Genomic DNA, 24,554 nt, shown 5'->3' with positions numbered 1-24,554 from the left:
AAGATGAGCCCCCAGCATGATGAAGCCCGGGCCCCGCCTGCCTGCCCACTGGTCTCACCGCGGGGACCTCACCTCCCACAGCCTCTACGTCCGAGTCCGAGACGTGCGTGATGGAGAAGCGGGACCCGGGCGCGGGCGACACGGTGAAGCGGGAGAAGGGGCCCGGAGTGGCCGGCTTGGGCGACGCCGACCGGGTGGGCTCCACCGCCCCGGCGCCCAGCGCTGTCGCCAAGGCCTCCTCAGCCGGCATCAGGGGGAAGTCGTCGTCCCACTCGAACCCGCCGCCTGCAACCCATGCTGTCACTAGCGTCCGCGGGCCCTAGGGGCCCCGCTCCAACTCGCCCTCCGCCCCAGAGCACTCCCCGCCCTCGCCCGCCCCCTCCTCCTCCGCCTCAGCGCAAGTCCAGTCCCTCAGCGTTGGCCCCGCCTCTGGCTCACCCTCTGCCGCCGCGGTGCGGTCCGGGGCGTGGTCGTTGGCCCGCTGCAGCCGGCAGGGGGCGCTGGGAGAGCCGGGGCTGCCCGCCAGGGACGTGGGGGGCGCCTCCTTAGCGCCTGGGAAAGGCTCCCCGAGCTCGCGGGTGGGGCTCTCCTGGAGGGACCAGAGCGCACGTGGCTCAGGCGGCCTCGGGGGGCGGCCAGGCCCGCCCATTGCCCTGACACCCCCGGGGCAGCGGCCCACCTGATCGAAGAGGTAGACCGTGACGTCGTCGAAGAAGGACACGGCCTTCTTCTTGCGCTCCAGGTCCTCGCAGAAGGCCTCGGAGAGCAAATTGGGCATCTTGAGCAAGCTGCGCAGGTTGCCTGCGCTCTGGCTCTCAGCCACCACCACGGGCACGGGGGGCACCTCTTCCTCGCTCTCCTCGCTTGGCTCCTGGATGCTGTAGCATCGAAGCTCCTCGTCCGACTCGTCACTGTCCTCGCTGTCCTCCTCGTCCTCGTCTGGCCTGCCCTCGGGGGCCAGGCCCGGAAGGGCCAGGCAGAGCGGGGTTCTGGGGGCTCCCACTCCTGCCGCCCGCTCCCCAACAGGCACCCTGGGGCTGCCGCTCGCCCCTGTCCGCTCCTGAGGGGCCTCCTGGGGCTCAGGATGGTTGTTCTCTGAGCCTGGCAGGACCGGAGTCAGCCGGAAAAACTTGGAGCGGCCGGGGCTGGGCACGAGCGGCGCCTGGGCTTGGCCTTGGAGCCATGGGCAGGCACTGGGCTCCGGGGATGACTCCTCCTCTGGTGGCGGCGGCGGCGGGGATGCCTCTCTGGGGCCAGCGTCCTGCGCTTCCCCGGGTAGCCCGGGCACCAGGCAGCTCTGCGCAGACTGTAGCGCGGGGCTCTGCGGGCTCTTTAGTCCCGGCTCTGGCGCGGGGGCACGGACGACACAGCTGAGCTTCTCGGCAGCGCCCATGGAGAGCTCGGGCTCGGCGTCGAAGTCTGAGAAATAGGCCGAGTCGCGGTAGGGGTTCTTGTCGCTGAGGCCGCCACCCAGGGAGGCAGACAGCCCCGTCTCGGGCCCCGGGCTCTCGCCCTCAGATACAAGCTCGTGTGTGTCCTTGAGCACGAACTCCGGGGACTCGTAGTTCTCGGTGTCGTATCCGCTGTCCAGGGCGCGGGGCTGCCCACCAGGAGTACCAGTGGTTGACGGGCTTAAGACCTCACAGCCGCCGTCACTGGCCGAGGATGGAATGTCTAGGGAGTCCAGGGAGTCGGGGGTCCCTACTTGCTTCTGCAGGGAACGGAAGGCTGGCGCCCCATCCAACTTCTCCGTGGGGGGCGCATCGCTGGACAAGTCTGTGAAGACGCCTGAAGTGGCCTCAGTCGTGTCCTCGTCCTCACTGCCGGGCACATCAGGCTCAGGGGAGCTGCCGCAGCTGTCAGGGGTCCCTGCCGGCTCGGTGGCAGTGGCCCGGCTGCCAGCAGCAGGTGTGGGCGAGGCAGGTAGGGTGGCAGGGGCCTCCTCTGCGGGAAGTAGGGCTCCCTCCTGGGAGGGAGAGGGCACAGAAGGAAGACGCAGCTGGGGTCTGTGGGAGCCCCCAGCCTCCTTGGCAAGCCTGGGCTCTGCCCCAGGGTCCTCGTCCCCACTCACAGCTGCGTCTGCCCACGGGGACACGATGGTGCCAAGGGCCAGGCCCTGAGCAGGGCAAATATGGGGGAGTCCGAGGCAGTGGCCTGGCTCCTGATCAGGGAAAGCTGTCTGCGGCCCAAAGAGAGGCTCTCCCGGGTCCTCCTGGGCCAGGAGGTGGCCTGGCTCAGGCTCAGCTAGGGGGCTCTGCTCTGCGCCAGGGCAGCCGTCTGCGCAGCCCGGGCCCCACGATTCCGGTGCGCGGCGGCCCCTGCCGCTGTTGTTGTTGGCCGACATGTTGGAGCGCCAGTGTCTGTGCTGGGCCGCCCTGTGCGCCTCGGCCTCCCCTGGCTCCTCCCCGCCCGGCGATGGCCTGGCCCCGGAGCTCCACGAGGGTGACGCGCACAGCGGGTCCTCGAAGAAACCCGGGCAGAAGGCGGCCGCTCCCCAGCCGGCGTCCTCTGCGCTTGGCTCCGCTAGCATCAGGGCACGGGGCGACGGCGAGCGCGAGAGCGAGCGCGAGGAGCCGGCCGGGACCCGAGCGCGGCTCCTGAGAGGGAAGTGGTCGCAGTGGCCCCAGAGGCCGCCGGTGGGGGGCGGATGGCCCAGCAGCGGCTCCATGGCCAGCGAGGCAGCGGCGCTGCCATCCGAGTCGTCGTCGTCGTCGTCGTCGTAGTCGGGGCGCGCGGCGTGTGGGCTGTGGACACAGCCGGCGCAGTCGGAGTCGTGGCCAGCGGCGGGTTCCTCCAGGCGGATGAAGTATTCGCTGCCCACCGAGGGGCTGCGCGCGCTGAGCACGGGCACCACGCCGGGAGGGGCGCCGTCGGGGGCGCACAGCTCCTGCAGGCGCGCGGCGCGGCCCGGGCTCGGCGCGCCGCCCGGCAGCGGAAAAGCCTCGGCGTCGCGGCCCGCCTCCCACTTGTACTCGAAGTTGAGGCCGCGGCTCGTCTCGGTCACCGTCAGCACGTCGTCGCCGTCCGCGTGGAAACCGTCGCCTGAAAACTGCTCCAGCAGCGGGAAGGACGAGGCGGCAGCCAGCTCGGCCGCGCCGCCCAGCGCCGGGCCGACGAACCCCGCCCCGGGGCCCGCGCCGCCACCCTCGCCACCCCCGCCGGGCCGCAGAGAGTGCCAGCGCCTCTCGAACTCCTCCTCCGCCTCAGTGGCGCCCTTGGCGCACAGATAGGACAGCAGCAGATGCACCTCTTCGGCCGTGGGCCGCTGCTCCGGCTGCAGCCAGCAGAACTGCATCACTTCGTACCTGAGGGGAGGCGGGGCTCTGTGGGGCCTGGTCCAACGCTCCTCACCCATGGCTCGACCCCTGATCTCTGGCAGGTCCCGCCCCGCCCTGCCCCCTTCTCTGAGAGGCCCCGCCCCGCCCACCCCCATTCCTGGCAGGCCCTACCCCCTCCCTGAGAGGCCTCGCCCTGGCCAAAGGCCCCGCGCCAGGAGGACCCGCCCAGCCAGGGAACCTCCCCACGCACGCCCCACCCCAGCCCCCTTCAGAATGAGGCAACTGTTTCCTCATTTGAGGAGGGTAGGAGGGCCCCTCTTGCTCACAGTCCCTTTAGGACAGCTTAGGGCGTCTCAAGCTGAATTAAGTGAGCCCCTAAGTCTCCAAATTAGTCCCAGCCGTTGGGGGCTGTCCCCTCCCACCTGCCTGCAGTTAAGTGGCTGGTCACCTGAGGGCAGGCGGCCAGGGGAGGTCGGAAGTGGGCCATAGAGGTCACTGCTGCCTAAGGGGAGGCCAGGGAGAGCAGAATACTGCCTTTATCTAGGCCTTCCTGCCCAGAGCTCCCCAAGGCAGGGCAGCCCCAAAGTTAACCAGGCCCTGTGGAACAGGGGGTGGGGCCAGATAACATCCACCCTAGGGGGGTCCTCTCCAGGCCCAGTGGGGCAGGCCTGGGGGCCTCAGGCGATGCCCACCCTGGGCCCAGGGTCCTCTCCAGGCCCAGGACAGGGCAGGGGCCCCAGGTGACACCACCCCAGCCTGGAGTTCCTCACCAGCGGTCAGACAGGGGCAGATGCAGCTGGGGCTTGGGCAGCTTGAGCTGCTGTTCCCTGATGGCATAGGCCAGCACCTGGCGGTCCGAGTGGTGCGGGTAGGGCTGTACACCCAGCTCAAAGAGTTCCCAGATGGTCACCCCCAGGGACCTGCAGGGGCACAGGCAGGACAGCACAGCTGGGTAGGGCAAAGACCTTGAAGGAAAACGGGCCTCTGAGCGCAGGTGGGTGGGGTAAAGACCTTGAAGGATAACGGGCCTCTGAGCCTTGGATGCCCAAGGGGCAGTTCCCTACATCACACAGCAGAGAACAGGCATGCCCTCTGGGGCGAGGCCTCAGCACACTGCCCCTCCAGAAGGGCAGCTTATACCCCAGCAAACACAGACATGCCACCCACAGGCCCAGCACCCGGAGCCTTGGCAAATAAAACCTAGACTGTCTGCCTTGCACAGACTCAACACCTTTTGTTCATTTGTTTGTTCATTCATTCATTCACTGACGCATACTGAGGGCCGGACACTACTGGGTATGGGGCTGCCTCACCAGGTTCCCGGTCCAGTGGGCGGGTAAAAGCTAGAAGGAAGGGGTGAAGCCCAGGCAGGCCATGCCCATTTGGCACCAGGGGGTTTCTCGGGGGAGTGGTCCTGGGTGACCACTGCATTGAGACAGGAGCATCCTCTCCCAGTGTGTGGGGCTGGAGTTCTCCTAGAGGCCAATGGCTTCACAGGCTCCTTGGGACCCCAGCTGTCCCAGGAGGTGAGGGGGAGTGAGGCGCAGTGCAAAGAAATCACGGTGGCCTCAGACATGTCACCTGGGACTCCAGTCAGCCTCCAGCTGGGAGGGGGGCAGGGAAGGGTCAAGGGTCACCTCAATGGAAAGGCAAAGATTGAGGAGAACGAGGGATGTTCACAAGAGAGCATAGTTAAGTGGCTTCAGGGAGGCCCCTAGGAAGCTCAGGAAGGGAGGTGGCCGTGGGTGGTCCGTGGGTCCAGGCTCAGAACTCGTCAAGGGCAGAGGTGAGGTCAGAGGTGGGATAGGGGGAATGGGCTGGTCAAGATGAGCAAATGCCAAGGCTAGAGATGCCCACCCCCACAGTCTGCCCAAGGTGGTGCCTTCCGACTCCTGAGGGCCAGTGCAGCCCCAGGCCCTGTGGAGGCCCCAGTGCTGGCTCTCTATGCCTGCCCTGTTCCAGGCTCAGCCCCCAGCCCCAGCCCCAGCCCCCCGGGTCAAACCTCCAGCTCAATATGGCCTGACCCTTCTACGTCCCAAAGGCAGCTTCACCTCCACCCAGCCCCTCCCACAGCCTGAGGTAAGGCCAATCCCCCAAAGTATGTGCCCTCTACCACTGCCCACAGCAGGTGAGTGGACCCAAGGTATGCAATGACCCTTCCGCTGTGGGTGTCAGCCCAAGGGATCCTGGGAGTCTTGGCCACCCTGCCTGTCAGCACCTCCCCAGAGCAGCCCTTTGGGCTCTCACTGCCCCACCCCCAGCCGCCCCTCACCACCCGGCTCCCACCAGCTGCTCACCACACATTGCTGGCTTTGGTCTGGTCCACCACCAGTAGGTTGCTGTGTACCTCGTCCACCAGCTCGGGCGCAATCCAGCGCAGCGGCACCCACAGTTGGTCAGCCGTCACCAAGTAGTCCTCCTGTGGGGGTGCACGATCAGTTCCCAGCCATCGGCTGGCCTGTCTAGTGCCCACGCTGCCCCCCAGCGTGGCCCCCACTCACTCTGTATTTGCAGTGTGACAGGCCATAGTCGCCGATCTTGACCGTCAGGTCAGCCGAGAGCAGGCAGTTACGCAGGGCCAGGTCACTGCGGGGGAGGGGTGGGTCAGCAGGCAGCGCCAGGGGGGCAGTAAGGGTGTCTAAAGCCACCGCGCCCCTCCCCTCTGCCCCACCTGGTCTCAGCTCCCAGCACCAGGGGGTGAAGGTCAGCTTGGGTGGGGCCCCAAACATGGCAGCAGATGAAGAATGGGGGAAAGGTCCAAGATCCCAGGTGAAGACCCAGTGGGTCTGTGCTGGAGCCCCGCCCCTGCCCCCTACCGGTGGGTGGAAATCCACTTTCCCTGGGCTACCAGTCTGTTGGTCTGTCTGGCAGGGCTGCCCCTTGCCAGAGAGACTCAGGGACTGCATGTCCTTCAAGAAGTGTCTCCCCGCCCTGCTACACTCTCGCCCTCAGAAGCAGAAGTCAACAGGGAAACTGAGGCCCGAGCGCCCCAGAGTCTGTGTTCTGCGCCTGGCCCCTGCTCTGCTCACCCTGGCCACCCTCCCCCAAGACAGAGGGTGGCTGGAGAGCGTGGAGTGTCCCTCCTGGGGCTGTGGCTTAACCCCTGCCTGCCTAGTGGCCCTGGGTGTTTAGGAGGCAGGGCACTGAGGCAAATACAGGTCGGCACACATCGCCACTGCTGCTCCGTAGAGGACTCTGGGGTGGGGGTGGAGGGAGACCTGTCCTGGGTCTGGGGCTGCCTCCCAGGGAGGCAGGAGGTTCATGGGCAGCCTGGGGCAGGGTGGCGGCAGAAGGAGGGTCGTGGGCGGCCCAGGGCCAGGCAGCAGCGGCAGGAGGCTGGCAGCTGCCCTCTTCAACAAAATCACTGATGCTGGAGTTGCCGTGTTATCACTCAGCACCAGGATATTGTTGGGGAGGACGGCCCGTGCGGCGTCCGGGGCTGGCCGGCCACTCATCCGTCGCACCTCTTCCAGCGTGGCCCCTAGGCTCCCCAGGGCTGGGCGGGTATCGGGGCCCAGGGCCAAGAGCGGGACAGAGCGAGCCCCTCCCCCCAGTGCAGGGCCAGCTGTTCCCTCCCTGTCCTTCGAGGAGGCCTGGCAGGGGCCCCTGAAGGCTGCTGGCTGCCTTGGTGCAGAGGACCGCCAACCGCCTGAGGCCAAGAGGGCAGGCTCTGAGCCTGGTGGAACGGACCCCAGCCGGCCACTCGCGCTAATCCTCCCACAGAGGGGAGGTTTAGCCCTGTCTCTCCAATTTCCTTTACCTAACAAATCCTTTCCATAGCGGTCATGAGATGCCTCCAAAGACGACCCCAGGGAGCCCTCTTACTCCCATGAAGTGAGTCTCACCCCATCCACAGATGAGGAAAACTGCCCAGAGTCAATGCAGAAGGCCCGACCCACAGGCCTGCTCGGGCCTCACCTGTGCACGTAGTTGTGGTGATGCAGGTGGAGGACCCCACAGGCCACCTCGCAGGCCATGCGCTGCAAGGTCAGCGGGTCAGGCGCCATGGACTCCGCCACCCGGCAGCTCCGCAGGTAACCCTTGAGATCGCCCTGCCAAAAGAAGCAAGTCTGTCATGGCCAGCTGAGGAGTGGGCCAGGAGTGAGCCCACCACCCGGCTCAAGAGGGCCCTGTGAGCCCACCCACCCACCTCCCCAACTCATGCCCCTCCCACAGGCCTGTTGGGGAGCAGCCAGTCACCCTGCTAATGGATGCCCAGAAAGGCACTGTCACCAGTGGGTGGAGCCTCCCCCGGGACAGGAGAGGGGACCAGCCATGGCACCCCCCAGTCCCAAATGCTTTCTCTAGACCACCCTGTTGTCCCCAGTGGCCCTGTGGGCTGAGTAGGGTCATGCCCAGTTGGACGGATGAGAACCCAGGGGCTCAGACAGCTGTGCTTGAGTCTGGGAGCTGAGCCAAGCTAGCAGCTGAACCGAACTGCACATGAATTGAGGCTCCCGGGAGGGGCAGGGTCGGGACTCCAAGAGAAGCCTTGGCAGGTGACTGCTACAGCCAGGAGAAGATAAAAGCAGCCAGCCTGGAGGCCCATAAGGCAGCCCTAGCTCACGGCCCCTGTCCTTGGCTCAGCCCACCACCAAAGCTGTGTTCCCTGGGGCCTATATGGGAAGGGGCCCCAAGAGGACAGTTGAGTCAGCTCTAGGAAGTGGCTAGACACAGAAGTGAGGAGCCTGAGCACCCATGCTGGCTGGGGGTGCCCTCCCACCTTGATAACCATCACCATCCAGGCTCCCCAGAGGCTGCAGATAAGGAGTAGGCCCTCCCCGGGAAGAGCCCCCCTTTGTCATGGGGTTGGCCCCCAGGCTCCTCTGGAGATGGTGGGGCAGGCCCGGGAGCCCACTCTAGGGTGTGAGGCCCACAGGAGGAGGACCCAGTGGCAGGGTCAAGGGAGGATCCTAGCCCAAGCAAGGCCCCTCCCGGGGTGTCTGGCTGACCTTCTCTTCCCGCCTTGTGTGCCAGAGGGGCTTCAGAGTGGGGAGCCTGCAGAGGTGGTGGGTGCACCCTGCCCCATGGACACCCCGACTCACCAGTGGGCAGAATTCCATCACCAGCAGGTAGGGTGTCACCTCTGTGCACTGCGCCAGGCATGGGAGCAGGTTACTGTGCTGCAGGGCCCTGCGGAGCAGAAGGCAGCGGGTGGCAGCAGAGGGCAGGGAGCAGCCAGGGTGGGCAGCACAGAGCTTGCCTTTGTTTCCGGGGATCCCCGTGCCCCGGCCCGCCCCGCCCCGTCCCAGCCAGCCACGCAGCCCGTTTGTCCCCAGCCTCAGCACGGTGGCCCACCTGTAGGGCTGCACCTCCTCCAGGAACTGCATCTGCTCCTGCACGCTGGCGCTGGCCTTGAGCTCCTTCACCACCACCTGGCTGCTGCTGCTGCCTGAGTTCACCTCCCCCAGGAACACCTGCAGGTGGGGCCGGCCTGGCGCTCAGGCCCACGCTCTTCCTGGCCCCTCATGCCCCACAGGTCCCTCCTCGTCCTCACTCACACTCCAAGTCCCTTCTTGCTCCACACCTCAGTTTACTCATTTGCAAACAGGCACTGGGTCCCTGCCCAGTGAACCCTCTGGCTGTAACATTCAGATCTTTGTATGTGCCTCCCACACCTCCGCAGTTTTCTCGGCTCTCTCTGGGGGTCTGTGGTGAGGAAGGGCTGGGGTCCAGGGAGAAGCCAAGGCCAAGATGCTGTCCCTGCACCTGCCCAACCCCTGATGATAGCCACCCCAGCTCGGACACCTGGATCTGCAGAGAAGTGGCTGCCGCTGCCACCTGGGAAGGGACCTCAGGGCTTGGGCGGCTCCCACCCTCCTACCACCAGGTATGCCCGAGCCCTGCCCCTACTCACCTTCCCGAACCAGCCGTGACCAATCTCCTTCAGGTACAGGAGGCTGTGCCGGCCCAGGTCTGTGGACTTGAGGAGCTGCACTGTACCAGGACAGGGTGCTCAGGGCCTACCCAGCTTCCTCCCCGGCCCCCCTTCCCCAGCCCCTTGAGAGAGCAGTTCTGGGGAGCCCCCCCAAGTCCGCTGGGGCTGAGGAGGGCAGGCCAAGACAGGTGGCAGAGGCCACACCTGGGAGCTGCCATCAGGGGCCAGCACCTCTGGAGGGGGGACTGTGCCCAGGAGACCGGGAGCTGCAGGGTCCTCCCGGGCATCTTTCTGAGTAGATCTGGGAGGGGTGCCTAGAGCCACAGGAACCAGCCAGGGTGGGAGACCACGGGGGCTGTGTAACACCAGGCAGGCAGAGGGGCTGGGCCAGAGAGTCTGGTGGCAAAGGCGGGGGTGGGGGCTGGAACAGGCGGTCCCCTCACCCCTGCCGCGGCCTGGCATTCCACTGCCCACGAACCAAAGGCCCCTTTGTTGGGGGCTGCTTGGCACAGCCATGCTGGACACACTGGGCCCTTTCTGCCTGCAAGCTGGCTGGCTGAGGTCAGCAGGAGGAAGGGTCAGCGGGGCTGGGAGGAGGGGCCAGGGCATGCCAGTCATCGAGCCCACCCACGCCCCTGCCTGCGCCCCCAGGGATTCCCTAAATTCTGCTCCCACGCCAACTGCCCAGAGGGTCATGGGGCAGGGGCTCAGAGTGTCTGGAATGGAGCCCAGGGAGCAGGAGTAGGGGAGCTGACCCAGGGACCAGAGCCCCAGGTAATGGTAAGGCTGATAGCCAACAGCATTGGGTCCCTGTGTCCTGGTGCTCCTCCCCTGGGCTCAGCCTGTCCAGACCCTCCTCTCCAGCCCTGGGGTCTTCGACAGATGTGGAGGTGGGGTTGCTATCCAGCATCACCCCAGATCTCTCCTCCACGGGAAGCACAGTACCCCCAGAACACTAACACCAGAGGAGCAGAAACAAAACAGGCAATCACGGTTTCCTCTGGGTTCCTGTAGGCCTCTGTCTGCGGGGACAGTCCCCGAGAGGCAGAAGAAGCTGGGTCTCAAAGACTCTGTGGCGGGTGGTGTCCCCTGGGGTGGCCTCTGTCTCTCCTAGCTCCCAGTACCCAGCACAGAACTCAGGCCCATGGTCACAGAAGAAGTCAAGGGGACCCTCAGGAGAAAGCCCACCCTCAGGTCCTTGGCTCACTCCACAGATGTGCACACGCCTGTGGGTGCTGGGCCTGAGCGCTGCCTGGCCGGTGGGTGGAGGTGGGTGCCTTGGGGTTCCCCAGTCCATGACAAAGGCTGGGGCCTCAGGTGGGCCAGTGACATCGTGGTATGTGGGACTTGGTTGTCACCATGGTTACAGGTCCTGGTGCCAGCAGAGCCCTCACAAGACCACTAGTGGACACAGGCTCAGCCCCTGGCCTGACACCCCCTTCCTCAGGGTTTCAGGAGGAGCTGAGGAGGGCAGTGGGGAGGGTCAACGTGCCCTTCGCTAGAAGCAGCCAGGATGGTGGTACCTAACACTGCCCTGAGTAGCCTGAGACCAGGCCCCCCAACTCCAGGTCAGAATGGGGCGCCTACAGTGAGCGGGGGTCAGATAGAGAGCGGCTGGGGACAGAGGACCCAGAGCTACACTTCCATGGCTGGGGGGACTGGCTGTGGGGACCCCTGCGACAGGGGCGGAGTGAAAAGCCAATTCTCAGAGAACTGAGAAGCCCCACCCCCATGTGGGTAGGCCACACCCAGCCACACAATGGGGCCCATGTCCCTCTAGAGCTCCGAGGGGGCGGGAATCTGGGGTTAAGCATCTCCAGGACAGCAGGCCCACCCAACATATGGGTGGCCAATCATCCCAGGACCACAGGCCGGGTTCCCCCTGCCACAGGGGAAGGGGCCACACACACCCTCAGCCAATAGCTGGGTCTGGAGTGCAGCCACAGGGATCCCAGGGCAGGGGCAGAAGTGGGGGGCTGGCTAACTGAACTGGGGTGGCTTCCTCCACCCCAGGGACCACTGGAAACGAGGTCTTGGCCTCCCCAGAGACTGGCCCACTGACTGGGTGAGCTGCACCCCCACATAACACCTACGGCTCCTGGGGGCATTCAAGGGTGCTGATGGAGGGAGGAAGGTGGCCAGCCCCCCACCACACCTGGTGGCAGGGAGGCCCACTCACCTGAGCGGCCTGGCTGCTTCGCAGCGGGCAGTGAGATCTCGGCCAGTGGTAGGATGTACACGTCAGGGCCGCTCCGCGCTGCGGCCACTGGGGAGCCGTGTGCCGAAAAGCTGGCTGCGTACTCATCCCCCTCAGCATTCTCAAACTCCTGTGAGGGGGGGACCCAGTAAGCTCCCTGCCCCCCTGGAACTACAGGTGGAGCTACAGGTGGGCTTGGGCTGGGGGGTCTGACCCAGCAGTGGACCCCCCAACTCTGCCGGCCACAGACGGCAAAGCAGGCCCCCACCAGCTGCCCCTTCACCCTTCACCTAGGGAGGAGCAGAGCCCCCTCCCCACATACACGCACTCCTAGCCCCTCCTCTCCACAGGAACACCAGCCTCCTAAGAAGGGCCTGGAGCTGGGATGTGTTGGTGGGGGAGACATTTTCTTCCCAAAGACAGGAGCCAAGAGAGGAGGGAACTTGGCCCAGCTCACATACAGGGCCAGGAGCCTGGGGCCCGGCCTCAGCCAATGCCCCACCCCCACCCATCCCCCTACCCCTCACCACCCCCAACCTAGCCAGGCTGGTAGCTGGAGGCACCAGGGACAAAGGCGAGGTGCTGAGGCAAGCTAGCCCAGCCCACCCAAAATCAGCCCCCCAAAACTCTCAGTAACCTCCCCCACCCCCAGCGGTCCCCACTCCTGGGCCCTGCCATGGGGCTGCCACCTCATCTCAGGGCTGCCAGCCGGGACAAAGGCTCTATCACCCCACCCTGCCCCAGTGTCCACTGGGTGAAGCAACTCGGTACCCCCACTCCTTTCAAGGGGCATTCTGGAGTGTCCACAGCAAGGAGCCCCAGCTATCCTTCCCCCCAGGCCCGGACCCCTGCTGCCTACCACAGCCATCTGCCTGGTGGCAGCCCATGACCTTTGCCCAGGGCAGACGGTCTGCTGCTCCTCAGCTGTCCACACCCACCTCCCAGGAGTGCTCAGGGCTCCTTAAGAGCCTGACCCCGGGCAGCCTGGAGCTGGGGCACATGGAGACAGACTGCTATTTTGAAATAGGGCTGCGGCACCTGCCTGGGGAGTCTCCCCATACACTCGCTCACACGCACGCACGCACGCATGCTCTCACAACGCACACATGCCCAATACACTCACATTCTCACACATATACGTGCACCTTTCCACATGCAGATACACACGTTCACGCACATATGCTCACACACGCATGTACACACACATGCACACATGCTCACATGTGCACACATCCACTCACGTACACATGCACACACACTGACATGCACACGTGCACACGCTGACACATATGCTCACACATGCATGCTCATACATGCACGCACACACATGCTCATGAGCACACCACACACTTGCTCACACGCGCACACCACCACTCGCGCACACATGCACATATGCTTAAACACAACACACTTGCCCACATGTGCACACACACATGCACACTCACAGTGACAGTGACACACCTGCTCCCACACATGCACACATGCTCACACACCACTCCAGGGCACAGTCCCGAGCAGGCAGCTGAAGTCTCCACAAGACTGGGGCCTTCCTTAAAACAAGTGCATGATAAAACGATCACCTCCCTAGCCTCACTCACTGGACCTTCAGGGCGACCCCAAAACCCCACAGCCCAGCTTGAAAAACCAAAGCTCAGAGAAGTCCAGCCGTCCCACTCCAGACCCATGCTCCTGTGGACAGACAGCAGAACTAGGAGCTGTGTGACCCTGAAGCACCCTGCCTTCTCTGAGCCTCAATTTTCTCAGCTGTAAGAGGAGAGGTGAGGGTCTCTGCTGTTATTCCCATGGGCCAGTCCTGGTCTGCACCCAGAGAGGACAGAACCACAGGCTCTCCCCTTCCCAAGGGCCCAGGAGACCACCTTTGGGGCCATGGGGCTGCCTGAGCTGCCCTCCCCAACACAACCCAAGCTGGGAGCCTCTAATTTCAGCTGCGGCTGTAGCCCCACCACCCACCAACTCCAGGGAGGTGCTCAGGGACAGATGCCCCCCTGCCCCGACCTGGTGTCTGGCCCTGCCTCTTCCTGTTACCTGACCATACCACCTGGAGGCCTGCCGGATGCCACGGACCGAGCGGGCGAGCAGGCAGGACAGGGTGAGCATGGTGCCTGCCGTCCAGCCCCGTCGGAAGCACAGCCCAAGGCAGGTGGGCCTGGCACTGCCCAGAGCCCAGGAGGGGCCCCTGTGGAGGCAGGCCCTCCCACCAAGGCATCTGGCACTGGAATGTTCCATCACCATGTTCTGGAGGTGAGGAGGGCATGGGTAGGAGGGGCTGAAGCTTGCCCTTGTTTTGGGCCTTGTTCTCACACAGCCCTGTGAGGGACTGTGCACCCTCAAACAGCCTTGCAGCCCTGGCCCCAGCATCCTCCTGAAAACACCCAGCTCTGCCTGGGCCAGCTGTGTGCCCACAGGTCAGGGGAGAGCCTCCCCGGGCCCCTGTGGCACTCAGAGGCCACAGCGCCACCTTGGGAACCCAGGGGATGGGGCCTGGGCCCACCTCAGAGGGTTCACATGTGGGCATGGCAGCTGTCCATGTTCCCACCCCACCCACCTCTGGGACATGATAGCTGGGGATGGGCCTCCAGGGGTCAGAGCCACCTGGAGGCCAGGATGGAGGCGCCCCCAAAATACAGATGAGTGTGAGATTCAGCCCCACAACAGGGACAGCCGGCAGCAGGGAGAGTATCTGGGATGTCTCCAGGCACAAGAATCTGACCTCTGGCCTGGGGTGGGGCTGACCACATGGGCATGTGAATGGCCAGAAGTCTCGGCCACTCAGTAATGTGCTGGGTCAGCAAGAATGGGCCTACATGGGCAGGCAGGGTGGGGGGCAGTGGCGTCACTGAGGGGGGGTGCAGACCATACCAGGTGACACTCTCAGAGGCCTACATGGGCAGGCAGGGTGGGGAGCAGTGGCGTCACTGAGGGGGGTGTAGACCATACCGGGTGACATTCTCAGAGGGGTGACACCAAAATGACTGTCTATAAAATTTTTGTACAGCATTTCAGCAGAAATTCATTATTTTTTATAAAAATATCCCTGAAGTAAATTATAACAGCAAAAACATTCTTCCCTAAGCCCAGCTTAACCCATTGCCATCAAGTCAATTTTAACCCATAGCAACGCTATAGGACAGAGTAGAACTGCCCCATGGGGTTTCCAAGGAGCAGCTGGTGGATTCAAACTTTGGGCCTTTTAGTTAGCAGCCGAGCTCTTAATCACTGCACCACCAAGGCTCCAAGCCCAGCTTACATGTATCAATATATCTACAAGACTAAATGTCTATGCTAATTTACTTTCTGAACCCTCCCTTCAGAGCTGTCATTATTACCCAATTACAACAATGCCTCGAATCACATGGTTTCATCTGCACGCATTACAAGCTCGCGCTACAAGTTGTTTTCATCGTCACTGATTTTGTTGAATTTTCTGGTGTTTTAGCTACAATATTGTAGTATTTGTGAACCTATATCAATAATTTTTTTGAGAACGAAGTAGTAATCAAAGGAAAAGAAGAAAAATCAAAAAAGGCTTCCTCTCAGTTACTAATGACGTTGCAACTAGGAACGTTGTAACTCAACACGGAAAGGTTTTACAACACAATGTCGCTGTTAGAGTTCAAACAGTCTAAGAAACGTTACATGCAAACAATTTACAAGGACATTTATCACATATTAGCCCATGATTAAAACAGAGTAAACGTTAATAAGGTTCGGTGAGGGAGGAGGTTCATGGGGGGTGACACCATGAGTTACTGCATCATGAGACACCAACCCTAGTGATGCCACTGGTGGGGGCCTCTGGTTGGGGTTTTCAGCCTGGTCCCCCTCACCCAGAGCTGCAGTCATAGGGACGCAGAGTGGGGGAACAGCACCCCCAAATGATGCCCCAGAAACCTTCACCACCACCCTGGTGAGGGGAGAACGCCCAGCTTAGAATCCAGCCTAGGGTAACTGCAGAAACCTCTCTGCCCAGGGGCAGCTGACTTTGTGAAGGCCTGCACCCTACCCCCCATAGATAGCAGCCATCTTGCAGCTGCTCATGACCAGGGGTTTCCAGCACCCACACGCAATTCTCTCCTTGGGGGCAGAAGGTGCCCAAACCAGTGGGGTGATTCCAGGCAGCAAGATGGGTGGGGCTGGGGAAGCGCAGCCTCCTGTTGTTGATTCAAATGGACAGGGGGGTTGGGGGCCCCATGCAGGGAGCAGTTCCTCCACCATCAAGAAGTCGGGGTCTGGGGAGCAAGCCCCTCCCCTGCAGGGTCAGGAAGCCCCCCCTGCCCATCCTGCCCTCCTGGTTCTCAGCTTAACCATAGGAGCCTGGAGGCCTGGCCTGGGGGCAGGACTGGACCGCTGAGGCCACGCCCCCACAGGGAGGACACCAGGGTGGGAGAGCAGTGGTCTGGGGTCCCCAAAAGCCCCCAGGCCTCTCCCGTCAGCAACTCCCAGCCCCCATAGGAAGGAGTGTAATCCCAGGCCCAAGGTTTAGGGGGCCTCTGGGTGGCCTCATGGTGGCCCCAGCCAGCCAGTAGCTACCTGGTAGCCCCAGGAGGGATGGCAGTTCAGGGCCAGGTGGCTACTGTGGCCAGCCCCAGCCACGGCCCCAGCCAAGCCCCGGCCTGAGCTCCAGCCCAGCCCCAGCCTCAGTTCCAGCTCAGTCCCAGCCATGGCCCCAGCCCAGCACCAGCCATGGCCCCAGCCCAGCCCCAGCCATGGCCTCAGCCAGACCCAACCACGGTCCCAGCCCAGCCCAGCCCAGCCCTCACCTTGAACCCGATGCCGCCCTTCTTACAGCAGAGGCAGGCCAGCATGAGGACGATGACAGTGAGGAGCCCAGAGAAGGACACGGCCACCACGGCCAGAGAGGACGACCAGGAGAGTTCGCTGAGGGGGGCGCCGTCTGCCGAGGGAGGGGGACAGCAGTCACCCAGCAGCCTGCAGGACAGGGCCCCCCACTCAGGTTGTGCCCCAGGGACCCCCAGCCCCTCCTCTCCTGGGGTCCCCAGCCTCCACCCCTCCCTGGGCTCCCTAGTTCACCATCAACTCCCTGTGGTCTGGGACGGTGCAACCCTGAGTCTCAACACCCCAACTCCTTGCTCCAGGAGGCCAGCCTGGGACCCCGCTTGGTGGCACAGCCACCTGGCACAGGGCAGGAAGGACCAACAGGGCCGCCGCAGAGTGGCTGGAGCCTGCAGTCCTGCAGCCGGCCACTGGGCGCCGCTGTGGCCTCCTCTGGGAAGCCTGCCCAGCCCTGAGTCCCCAGTGAGTATGGTAAGGGGTTCATGGCGCCCCTCCTCAAGGTCAGGGTCTTAAGGCTGTGGAACCCTCCTCCATGTCTCTCCTGGACCCCATCACCCTCCCTTGTCCCCGACCCCACCTTGGGGGCTGTCACCATGGCCAAGGCTGCAGAGATGGCTCTGGGAAAGGCCAGAAGACCCCAAGGGGACTGGAAGGGGGACAGGGGCTCTGCCAAGTCAGAGGCCATGGAGCTGCTCACATCCACCGCCATGTGCAGGGCTCTGGGCAGCAAGGGTCGCTGGGGTCATGAGACATCAGGCCAACTGGCCCTCTCCAAGATGTCACCCACCTGCCTACTCCCTCACCTGCCTGCCGGGCAGAGCCCCTGTTCTAGTCAGTGCTTCCAAGTGGATCCTTCCTGGCTCACCCCCCAGAGCCCTGGGTGGCTATTTCTGTCCTGGAGCCTGGAGGGCAGTAGGGACCCCCTTCTGTAACACCTGGTCTGCGTGAGCCCCTTCCCTCATACCAGCCCCACCCTGAGGGGAAACAGGTGCTGAGGATAGACTGACATGCCCCTGCCCGCCCAGCCCCCCCCCCCCACACACACCACTGAGCTGAAGTCCAGCTCCCAAATCAGGCTCTGAGCTGCCCCAATGCCCAGCCAGGCCAGGGCTTTCCAGAAGCTTGCTCATCTAGTGCCTGCAAGGCCCAGCCTGGGCACACCCTAGACAGAGGGGGGCAAACTGAGCTGGCAGCTCCCCTGGGCCTGTCCCTCCTGTCTCCCCCTGCACCAGCTCTCTCTCACTCATGCCCTTCCCCGCTGCCTCCCTCTCCCTGTCAGTCCTCTACTCCCAGTGGCTGATCACACAGGACTTGTCCCCCAGCCCAGGCCATCATCACAGACCCCACAACCACGTCAGCACAGAGCGCCTCGTTCTGTCCTAACAGTCTGCTGAGGCTGCTGCCATGGCTACCCCACCGGGCAGGCAAGGAAACTGAGGCTTGAGAGAATCCCTCCTGAGATGGTGGAGTTGACTGTGACCAGTGTGCTTCCAGCCACAGGCCCTGCTCCAGGGGCCACAACGCCCCCTCACTGGGACACCAGTGAGAGGGCTGCCGGGAGGAGGTGTGGCCCCATGGAAGATGACTGTCCTGACTGGCAGAGACGGAAGTCCATCCTGGGGGAGGCAGCAATCCTGTCTGCAGCCGCTGCTCGCGACTCCAAGTCCATTCTCCATTATACACGTGGGCAGGATGCCCGAGGAGCCCAGAGGCAGACAGGATTGCCTCCCAGCCTGGAGCCCCACTCAGGCCTGAACCTCCCCACCTCAGTTCTGGGGCCCACCATTGCCTCTGACCAGCCAGCTCCAGGAAGGCTCAGCTGGGGGGTTCTGGGAAAACACCACACACTTGGGGCCTCCCTGAGTGTGGGGAGCAGAGGGCGACCCCCCCCATGCCCCCCACCCTCGGTGCTGGCCACACCAGCCTGGGCCAGGGCCTCGATTCTCAGAGGAAGAGGGGTTCTTTTTTAACTGTTTTTAAGGCTCTGCTTTAGTCAGATGAGTCCATACGGTCAGGGATCGCAGCTCCCACATGTGAAAACACAAGTTGTAAAGCCAAACACATTCACGGGAAGGAAGACTCCGATACAAATAACAACAAACGCTATCATGCACGGGGCCACCGCCTGACCATCGTCATGTCCCTTCCCAACATGGAGCTCAGTGACAATACATTGGCGCGCCAACACCGCAGACCACCCGAAGCCGCCCTGTCCCCTCCCACCCTCCTCTCTTGTGGAGGGTCTGAGGGGAACAACGGGCCTTGACACGGACACACCACCCAGGTGCGTCCCAGTGTCCCTCTGTCCTGTTTCCTAGTTGGTGACCCCGACAATTCCCCATTTCTAACAGGCTGCTGTTCTGTGTGTATGATTTACGGCAGTACGCCCAGTTTTCCCTGTTGGATTTTAAAATAATCCCTGCCTACTGCATAAGCCATGGCGTTTTCAATCTCCTCATATGCATGCGAAAGCTGGACAACGAACAAGGAAGACTGAAGAATTGACACCTTTGAATTGTGGTGTTGGTGAAGAATATTCAATATATCACGGACTGCCAAAATGAACGAACAAATCTGTCTTGGAAGAAGTACAACCAGAATGCTCCTTAGAAGCAAGGATGGTGAGATTACATCTCACATACTTTGGGAAGGACGTCATGCTTGGCAGAGTACAGGGGTCAGTGGAAAAGAGGAAGACCCTCAACAAGATGGACTGACACAGTGGCTGCAACAATGGGCTCAAGCATAACAATGATCGTGAGGATGGCGCAGGACCCGGCATTGTGCACAGGGTCACTATGAGTCAGAACTGACTCGACAGCACCTAGCAACAATAACTCATAAGCAACAGGAAACAGAAATAGAAACACCAAACGCCCCCAGGCCCTGAGCACCCTGCTTCACTCTGGACTGTTCGTCCTCTGGATCGACCGCCACCACCCTGGCCACATGGGGGCCTGAGCACTGCTGGACGCCACGGCCCAGCCACCATCCAGCCAGAGTCCGGCCACATGAGCCACTTCTTAAGGGCACACAACATTCCTGCAGGACAAGTCGGTTGCTTTTGACTGATTTGGGGTCTTTTATATAAAATTGCTCGGAACATCTAGGGCTCTGAGCCCAGGCTTAGGAACTCCCCCGCCCGAGCACCTGCTGTATGCCGAGGACCAACTCCGTACGTGTGACCCGCCTGTGTCCTCCCTTGCAAGGAAGGGCTGTCCCGTTTTGGTGAGCAGGCCTCACCCCTTCCCACCTGGCTCTCTGTCCTGAAGTCGCCCCTCTGTGCCCCCCACTCCTAGGAGCAAGGTGGCTCTGAACCCCACGGGGGAGGCCTGTGGGGAGCTGACTGCAGGCTCTGCGAGGGGACCTCCTCCACGTGGCAGTACCCAAGCACACTGGGCAGCCAACATGCTCCCACCTCTCCTCCCCTTGCCTCTCTCTTCCATTCTTTCCTGGTTTCTTTGCTTTCAGCTTCAAGGAAACCTTTCGGGATCCCCCCTCAGGCCCCCCTAGCATCCTCGGCTGCCCACCAGGCTGCCTGGGGACCTGTGCTGGACAGGTACTCCAGGGAAGGCAGGTGGGCCTGGGGGACCTCTTCCTGACCCCATCCTTGGTGCCTCCCTGCCTCCCATCCTCACCACGCTAGACCCTCCCCTCCTCAGCTGGAGCTCGCTCTGGTGGGGACCCACAGTGACAAGGCTGTGCCAAACAGCCAGGCCTCTCTCCAGAAGCTTCTCCAGGACAAGCCTGATCCTCCAGGGTTTGGAGCCAGGACTGTGCTTGGGTCACCTTGAGCTTTACCTGCCCTCAGCCCACAGCACCTTAGTGGAGGCCACGGAAAGGGGGATAGGAGGGACACAGGTGCTTGTGGAGGGCTACGGGGCCAGGAGTGGGTGCCCCTTGGTGGGACGCAAGGGGAAGGCATGTCCTCCCCATCAGCCCCCCATGTAGATGCTCTGGGGCCTAAGGGTGGCCGGTGGGAGAGGGGCAAGGATTGTTCATCACGGAGCCCCTGCAGGCACACAAGGAGGGGGGATGGCAAGGCCCTGTGAGCTCAAGGGGGGCGCTGCAGCCCCAGGCACAGACTCCTTTAAGGTTGACCAAAAAAAAACCAAAACCTGTTGCCCTGGAGTAGATTCTGACTCATAGCGACTCCATAGGACAGAGGAGAATTGCCCCCTAGGGTTTCCAAGGACCAGCTCGTAGATTTGATCAGCTGACATTTTTGGTTAGCAGACGAGGTCTTAACCACTGCCCCACCCTCCTAAATTCTAGCACTTTTGGCCCAGGCTCTCAGCAGTCTGTGTGCATGTCAGCCCTCCAGCCTCAGGCACCATCTCTCCTGGGGAGGCTCTGGGGCGGGGGGGCCACAGGGGATACGGTCCCACTGATGAGGAGGGGGAAGGGGAGGGGAGCCCCAGCTGGGGAGGAAAGGGCACAGCTCAGAGTAGAGCCAGGTGCTGTACCCGGCCAGGCCAGCTCCTCGTAAAAGGTAAACAGAAGAGGGGTCAGGTCAGTGGTGTACATGGGGTGGGCTGTCACATTACCTGGGTCACCCCAATGCCCCCAGGGAGGCCTGGTGATTCCACCTTAGATAAAGCTCTAAATAGATGAGGGAGCTAAGACTTTTTGGAAAAAAAAAAAAAAAAAACCAACAGAGAAAGGATAATGGCTGTATGATCCCATTTATACGAGCCATCCGGACCAGGCAAATTCAGAGACAGAAAGTAGATTAGAGATTACCAGGGGCTCAGGGAGGGGGTGCAGAGTTTCTGTTAAGGGGGATGAAAAAGCTCAGGAAATACACAGTGGTGATGTTTGCACAACACAGTGAACGTAATTAATGCCACTGAATCAAACACTTAAAATGGCTAAAAGGGCAAATTGCACGTTATATACATTTTCCCACCCACCCCCCCAAAAAAAAACAAAGAGAGAGGAAACTTGCCTTTCCAGCGACCCTAACTAAAACCACATGGGCCTGTGGCAAAAGTGGACAACGGGTGGACGACTGGGGGAAACAGCCGAGAAACAGCCCAGCCAAGTGTGAGGGCTCAGCACGGATAAAGGCGGCGTCGCGCTGCAGAGCCAGCGTCGGGGAACAAGCTGTCTCCTCAAGCCATACACCAGAATAGTTTTAGATGGATGACATGTTTATATGTCAGATTATGGCATCCTAGAGGGAAATAGGCAAATATCAGGGATCTTAGTGCAGAACAGTTCTGAAGCTAAAAGCAATGAAAGCATAACAAAACAGAAGATGGATAGGTTTCACGATATAAACACGTACGTTCAATAAAAGCCCTAAATTAAAAGGCAAACAACAAACCAGAAAACAACTACAGAAAATATGCCAAAGGACTGATACCATTACTATACACAGCACACAACCAATAAGAAGTAAAAATACTTCAGACCCCAACGCTCACAAACAAGGAACTACGAATTGTTCAACCCATTAGAAAATGTTGGGCCTCACTAGAAACAAAGAAATTCTAATCAAAACACACTGTCCAGCTTCCGGACAGCAGGCGTTTGTAAAAGCCCGTGTTCTCGGCAGAAACTGGTGAACCAGAGCCCCGGCACCCAGGCTCCCCAGTGGGTAGGGCTGGGACATCCCTTTGCAAAGGGCTTTGGAGCTATGTGTGGAGGGCCTAAGAGACTGGTTACCTCTTTGGTCCGGTAATTCCATGTCTGGGAATGTAAACTAAGAAAATAACAAAGAGGATACACAAATACAGAATAAAAAGGAATGAAGGACTGAGCACATTAATACCACATACAGAAAAAGCTTCATGCACAAAAACATTCATTGCAGCAATGTCTGTAAGAGTAAAAAGCAACTTCAGTATTCAACAGTAGCGGAATGGTTACATGAAAACAATGGTACATCTGCAAAGGAAGCCATGTAAAGTGAATTTAAGCAGATGCTTTCAGTAAACACAGAAGCACCTATGCAGATTTGAAGAAGTAGAATACACAGGAAATTTGGGGGTGACGGATATGGACATTTGTTCAAGGGTTGTTGTTGTTAGGTGCCGTCAAGTCGGATCCGACTCATAGCGACCCTACGTACAACAGAATGAAACACTGCCCCGTCCCACGCCATCCTCACCATCGTTGTTATGCTCGAACCCTCTGTTGCAGCTACTGTGTCGGTCCATCTTGTTGAGGGTTGTCTTAGTTATCTAGTGCTGCTGTAACAGAAATACCACAAGTCGGTAGCTTTAACAAAAAGAAATTTCTTCTCTCACAGTCTACTGAGCTACATGTGCAAATTCAGGGCGTCAGCTCCAGGGGACGGCATTCTCTGTTGGCTCTGAAGGAAGGTCCACGTCATCAACTGTCCCTTGGCCTATGAGCATCTTAGCACAGGCACTGCAGATCCAAAGGACATGCTTTGCTCCCAGCACTGCTTTCTTGGTGGCATGAGGTCCCTGTGTCTCTCTTCTCACTTCTCTCTTTTGTATCTCAAAAGAGATTGGCGTAAGACACTACCTAATCTTGTAGATCTCATCAATAGAACTGCCACTAATCCATCTCATCGCTTGCTGAAAGTGAAGAGGACTCGAAGCACTTACTAATAAAGATCAAAGACCACAGCCTTCAGTATGGATTGCACCTCAACATAAAGAAAACAAAAATCCTCACAACTGGACCAATGAGCAACATCATGATAAACGGAGGAAAGATTGAAGTTGTCAAGGATTTCATTTTACTTGGATCCACAATCAACGGCCATGGAAGCAGCAGTCAAGAAATCAAGAGACGCATTGCATTGGGCAAATCTGCTGCAAAGGACCTCTTGAAAGTGTGGAAGAGCAAAGACGTCACCTTGAAGACTAAGGTGCGCCTGACCTAAGCCATGGTATTTTCAATCGCATCATACGCATATGGAAGCTGGACAATGAATAAGGAAGACTGAAGAAGAATTGACACCTTTGAACTGTGGTGCTGGCGAAGAATATTGAATATACCATGGACTGCCAAAAGAACAAACAAATCTGTCTTAGAAGAAGTACAACCAGGATGCTCCTTAGAAGCAAGGATGGCGAGACGGCATCTCATATACTTTGGACTTGTTGTCAGGAGGGATCGGTCCCTGGAGAAGGACATCATGCTTAGTAAGGTAGAGTCAGTGAAAAACAGACCCTTGTCATGGATTGAATTGTGCAATCTGCTTCCGAAAGATCACAGCCTTGAAAAACCTATGGAGCAGTTCTACTCTGCATACATGGGGTCACCGTGAGTCAGAATAGACTTGACGGCAACTAACAATAATATATATATCCCTGGTGGAGCAGTGGTTTTATATATGTATACACATCGATCTTCCCTTGGCCTAGGAGCTGCTCCATGAAGGAACGTCAGGTCCAAAGGACACGCTCTGCTCCTGGCACTGTTTTCTTTCTGGGTGGTGTATATACGTACACGCATATACACCTTATGGGGCAGTTCTACTCTGTCCTATTGGGCTGCTGTGAGTCGGAATCAACTCGACAGCAACAGGTTTGGTTTGGTTTTGGTTACACACACACACACACACATATCAAAACTCATCAACTTGCAGACTTTAACCATGCAGTTTAGTCTACTTCAATTATACCTCAATAAGAAAATAGAAAAAAAAAAAAAGAGGCAGGATATGGAACTGTTTATAAATGTGGGTCACAACTATGTTAAAAAAACAAACTGGAAGAAAACATCCCAGAATGTGAGCAGTGGTCGTCCTGTTGCTGGGAGTCTGGGAGGTTTTATCCCTTCTAGAGGTCTGCACCTTCATATTTTCTGCAGCAAGCAAGCACTACTACGTTTAGAGTCAGATAACGTAAAATTTTATTTAAATATCCCCCAAACCAAATCCCAACACTGCTTTTTTTAAAGAACCCCCATGGCCTCAGTGCCCTGGCATCCTGGGGTCCCCTCCCCATCCTGTCCCCTACACTCTTCACTCAAGTCCCACCTGACACCCAGTCTGCTTGCCTCAGCTCTGTGGGTGCCCAGGACTGTGGGAAGGAGACGGGGAGTGAATGCTAACAGGTGTGGGGTCTCCACTGGGGGTGATGAGAATGTTCCGGAACAAGATGGAGGTGCTGGCTGCACGACCCCGTGAACACTCTAGATGCCAGTGACTCATCATTTTAACTGCTCATTTTCTGAGTTTCACCACAAAAAAAAGTAAGTGAGCATTCCAACACTGCGTGTCCACGCTGGGCCCAGGGTGGGCTCTCCAGGGAGCTCAGGGGAAGGCCAGCCCTGCCCTGTGCCCCCAGTGCTCACCCACGAGACCCCTTTCCTGCTCTGCCACCAGGCACACCCCCTCAGGCCCCCAGCCTCATCCCACCCGCCCCCTTGGGGAAGCTGTCCACACCCTCCTGGGTCAGGG

The 24,554-nt window shown here is 60.2% G+C and overlaps 1 protein-coding gene across 10 annotated transcripts in view; it reads right to left on the bottom strand.

Moving 5' to 3' along the window:
* Positions 1–24,554, bottom strand: part of AATK (apoptosis associated tyrosine kinase) — a 39,674-nt gene that overhangs the window by 2,561 nt on the left and 12,559 nt on the right. For 4 of the 10 annotated variants that reach the window (XM_064270576.1, XM_064270580.1, XM_064270582.1 and 1 more), the window contains 12 exons: positions 16,135–16,268; positions 11,336–11,483; positions 9,136–9,215; positions 8,577–8,695; positions 8,324–8,411; positions 7,197–7,330; positions 5,780–5,864; positions 5,576–5,697; positions 4,049–4,198; positions 680–3,305; positions 439–589; positions 73–285 (listed from right to left, as the gene is read on the bottom strand). In XM_064270576.1, the coding sequence (XP_064126646.1) occupies positions 73–285; positions 439–589; positions 680–3,305; positions 4,049–4,198; positions 5,576–5,697; positions 5,780–5,864; positions 7,197–7,330; positions 8,324–8,411; positions 8,577–8,695; positions 9,136–9,215; positions 11,336–11,483; positions 16,135–16,268 (4,050 nt within the window). The other 6 variants (XM_064270583.1, XM_064270578.1, XM_064270575.1 and 3 more) reach the window with 4 other exon arrangements.

This window comes from Loxodonta africana, chromosome 18, assembly GCF_030014295.1.
Source record: "Loxodonta africana isolate mLoxAfr1 chromosome 18, mLoxAfr1.hap2, whole genome shotgun sequence".
NCBI lineage: Eukaryota > Metazoa > Chordata > Mammalia > Proboscidea > Elephantidae > Loxodonta > Loxodonta africana.
This window is presented reverse-complemented; position numbering and strand designations above follow the sequence as displayed.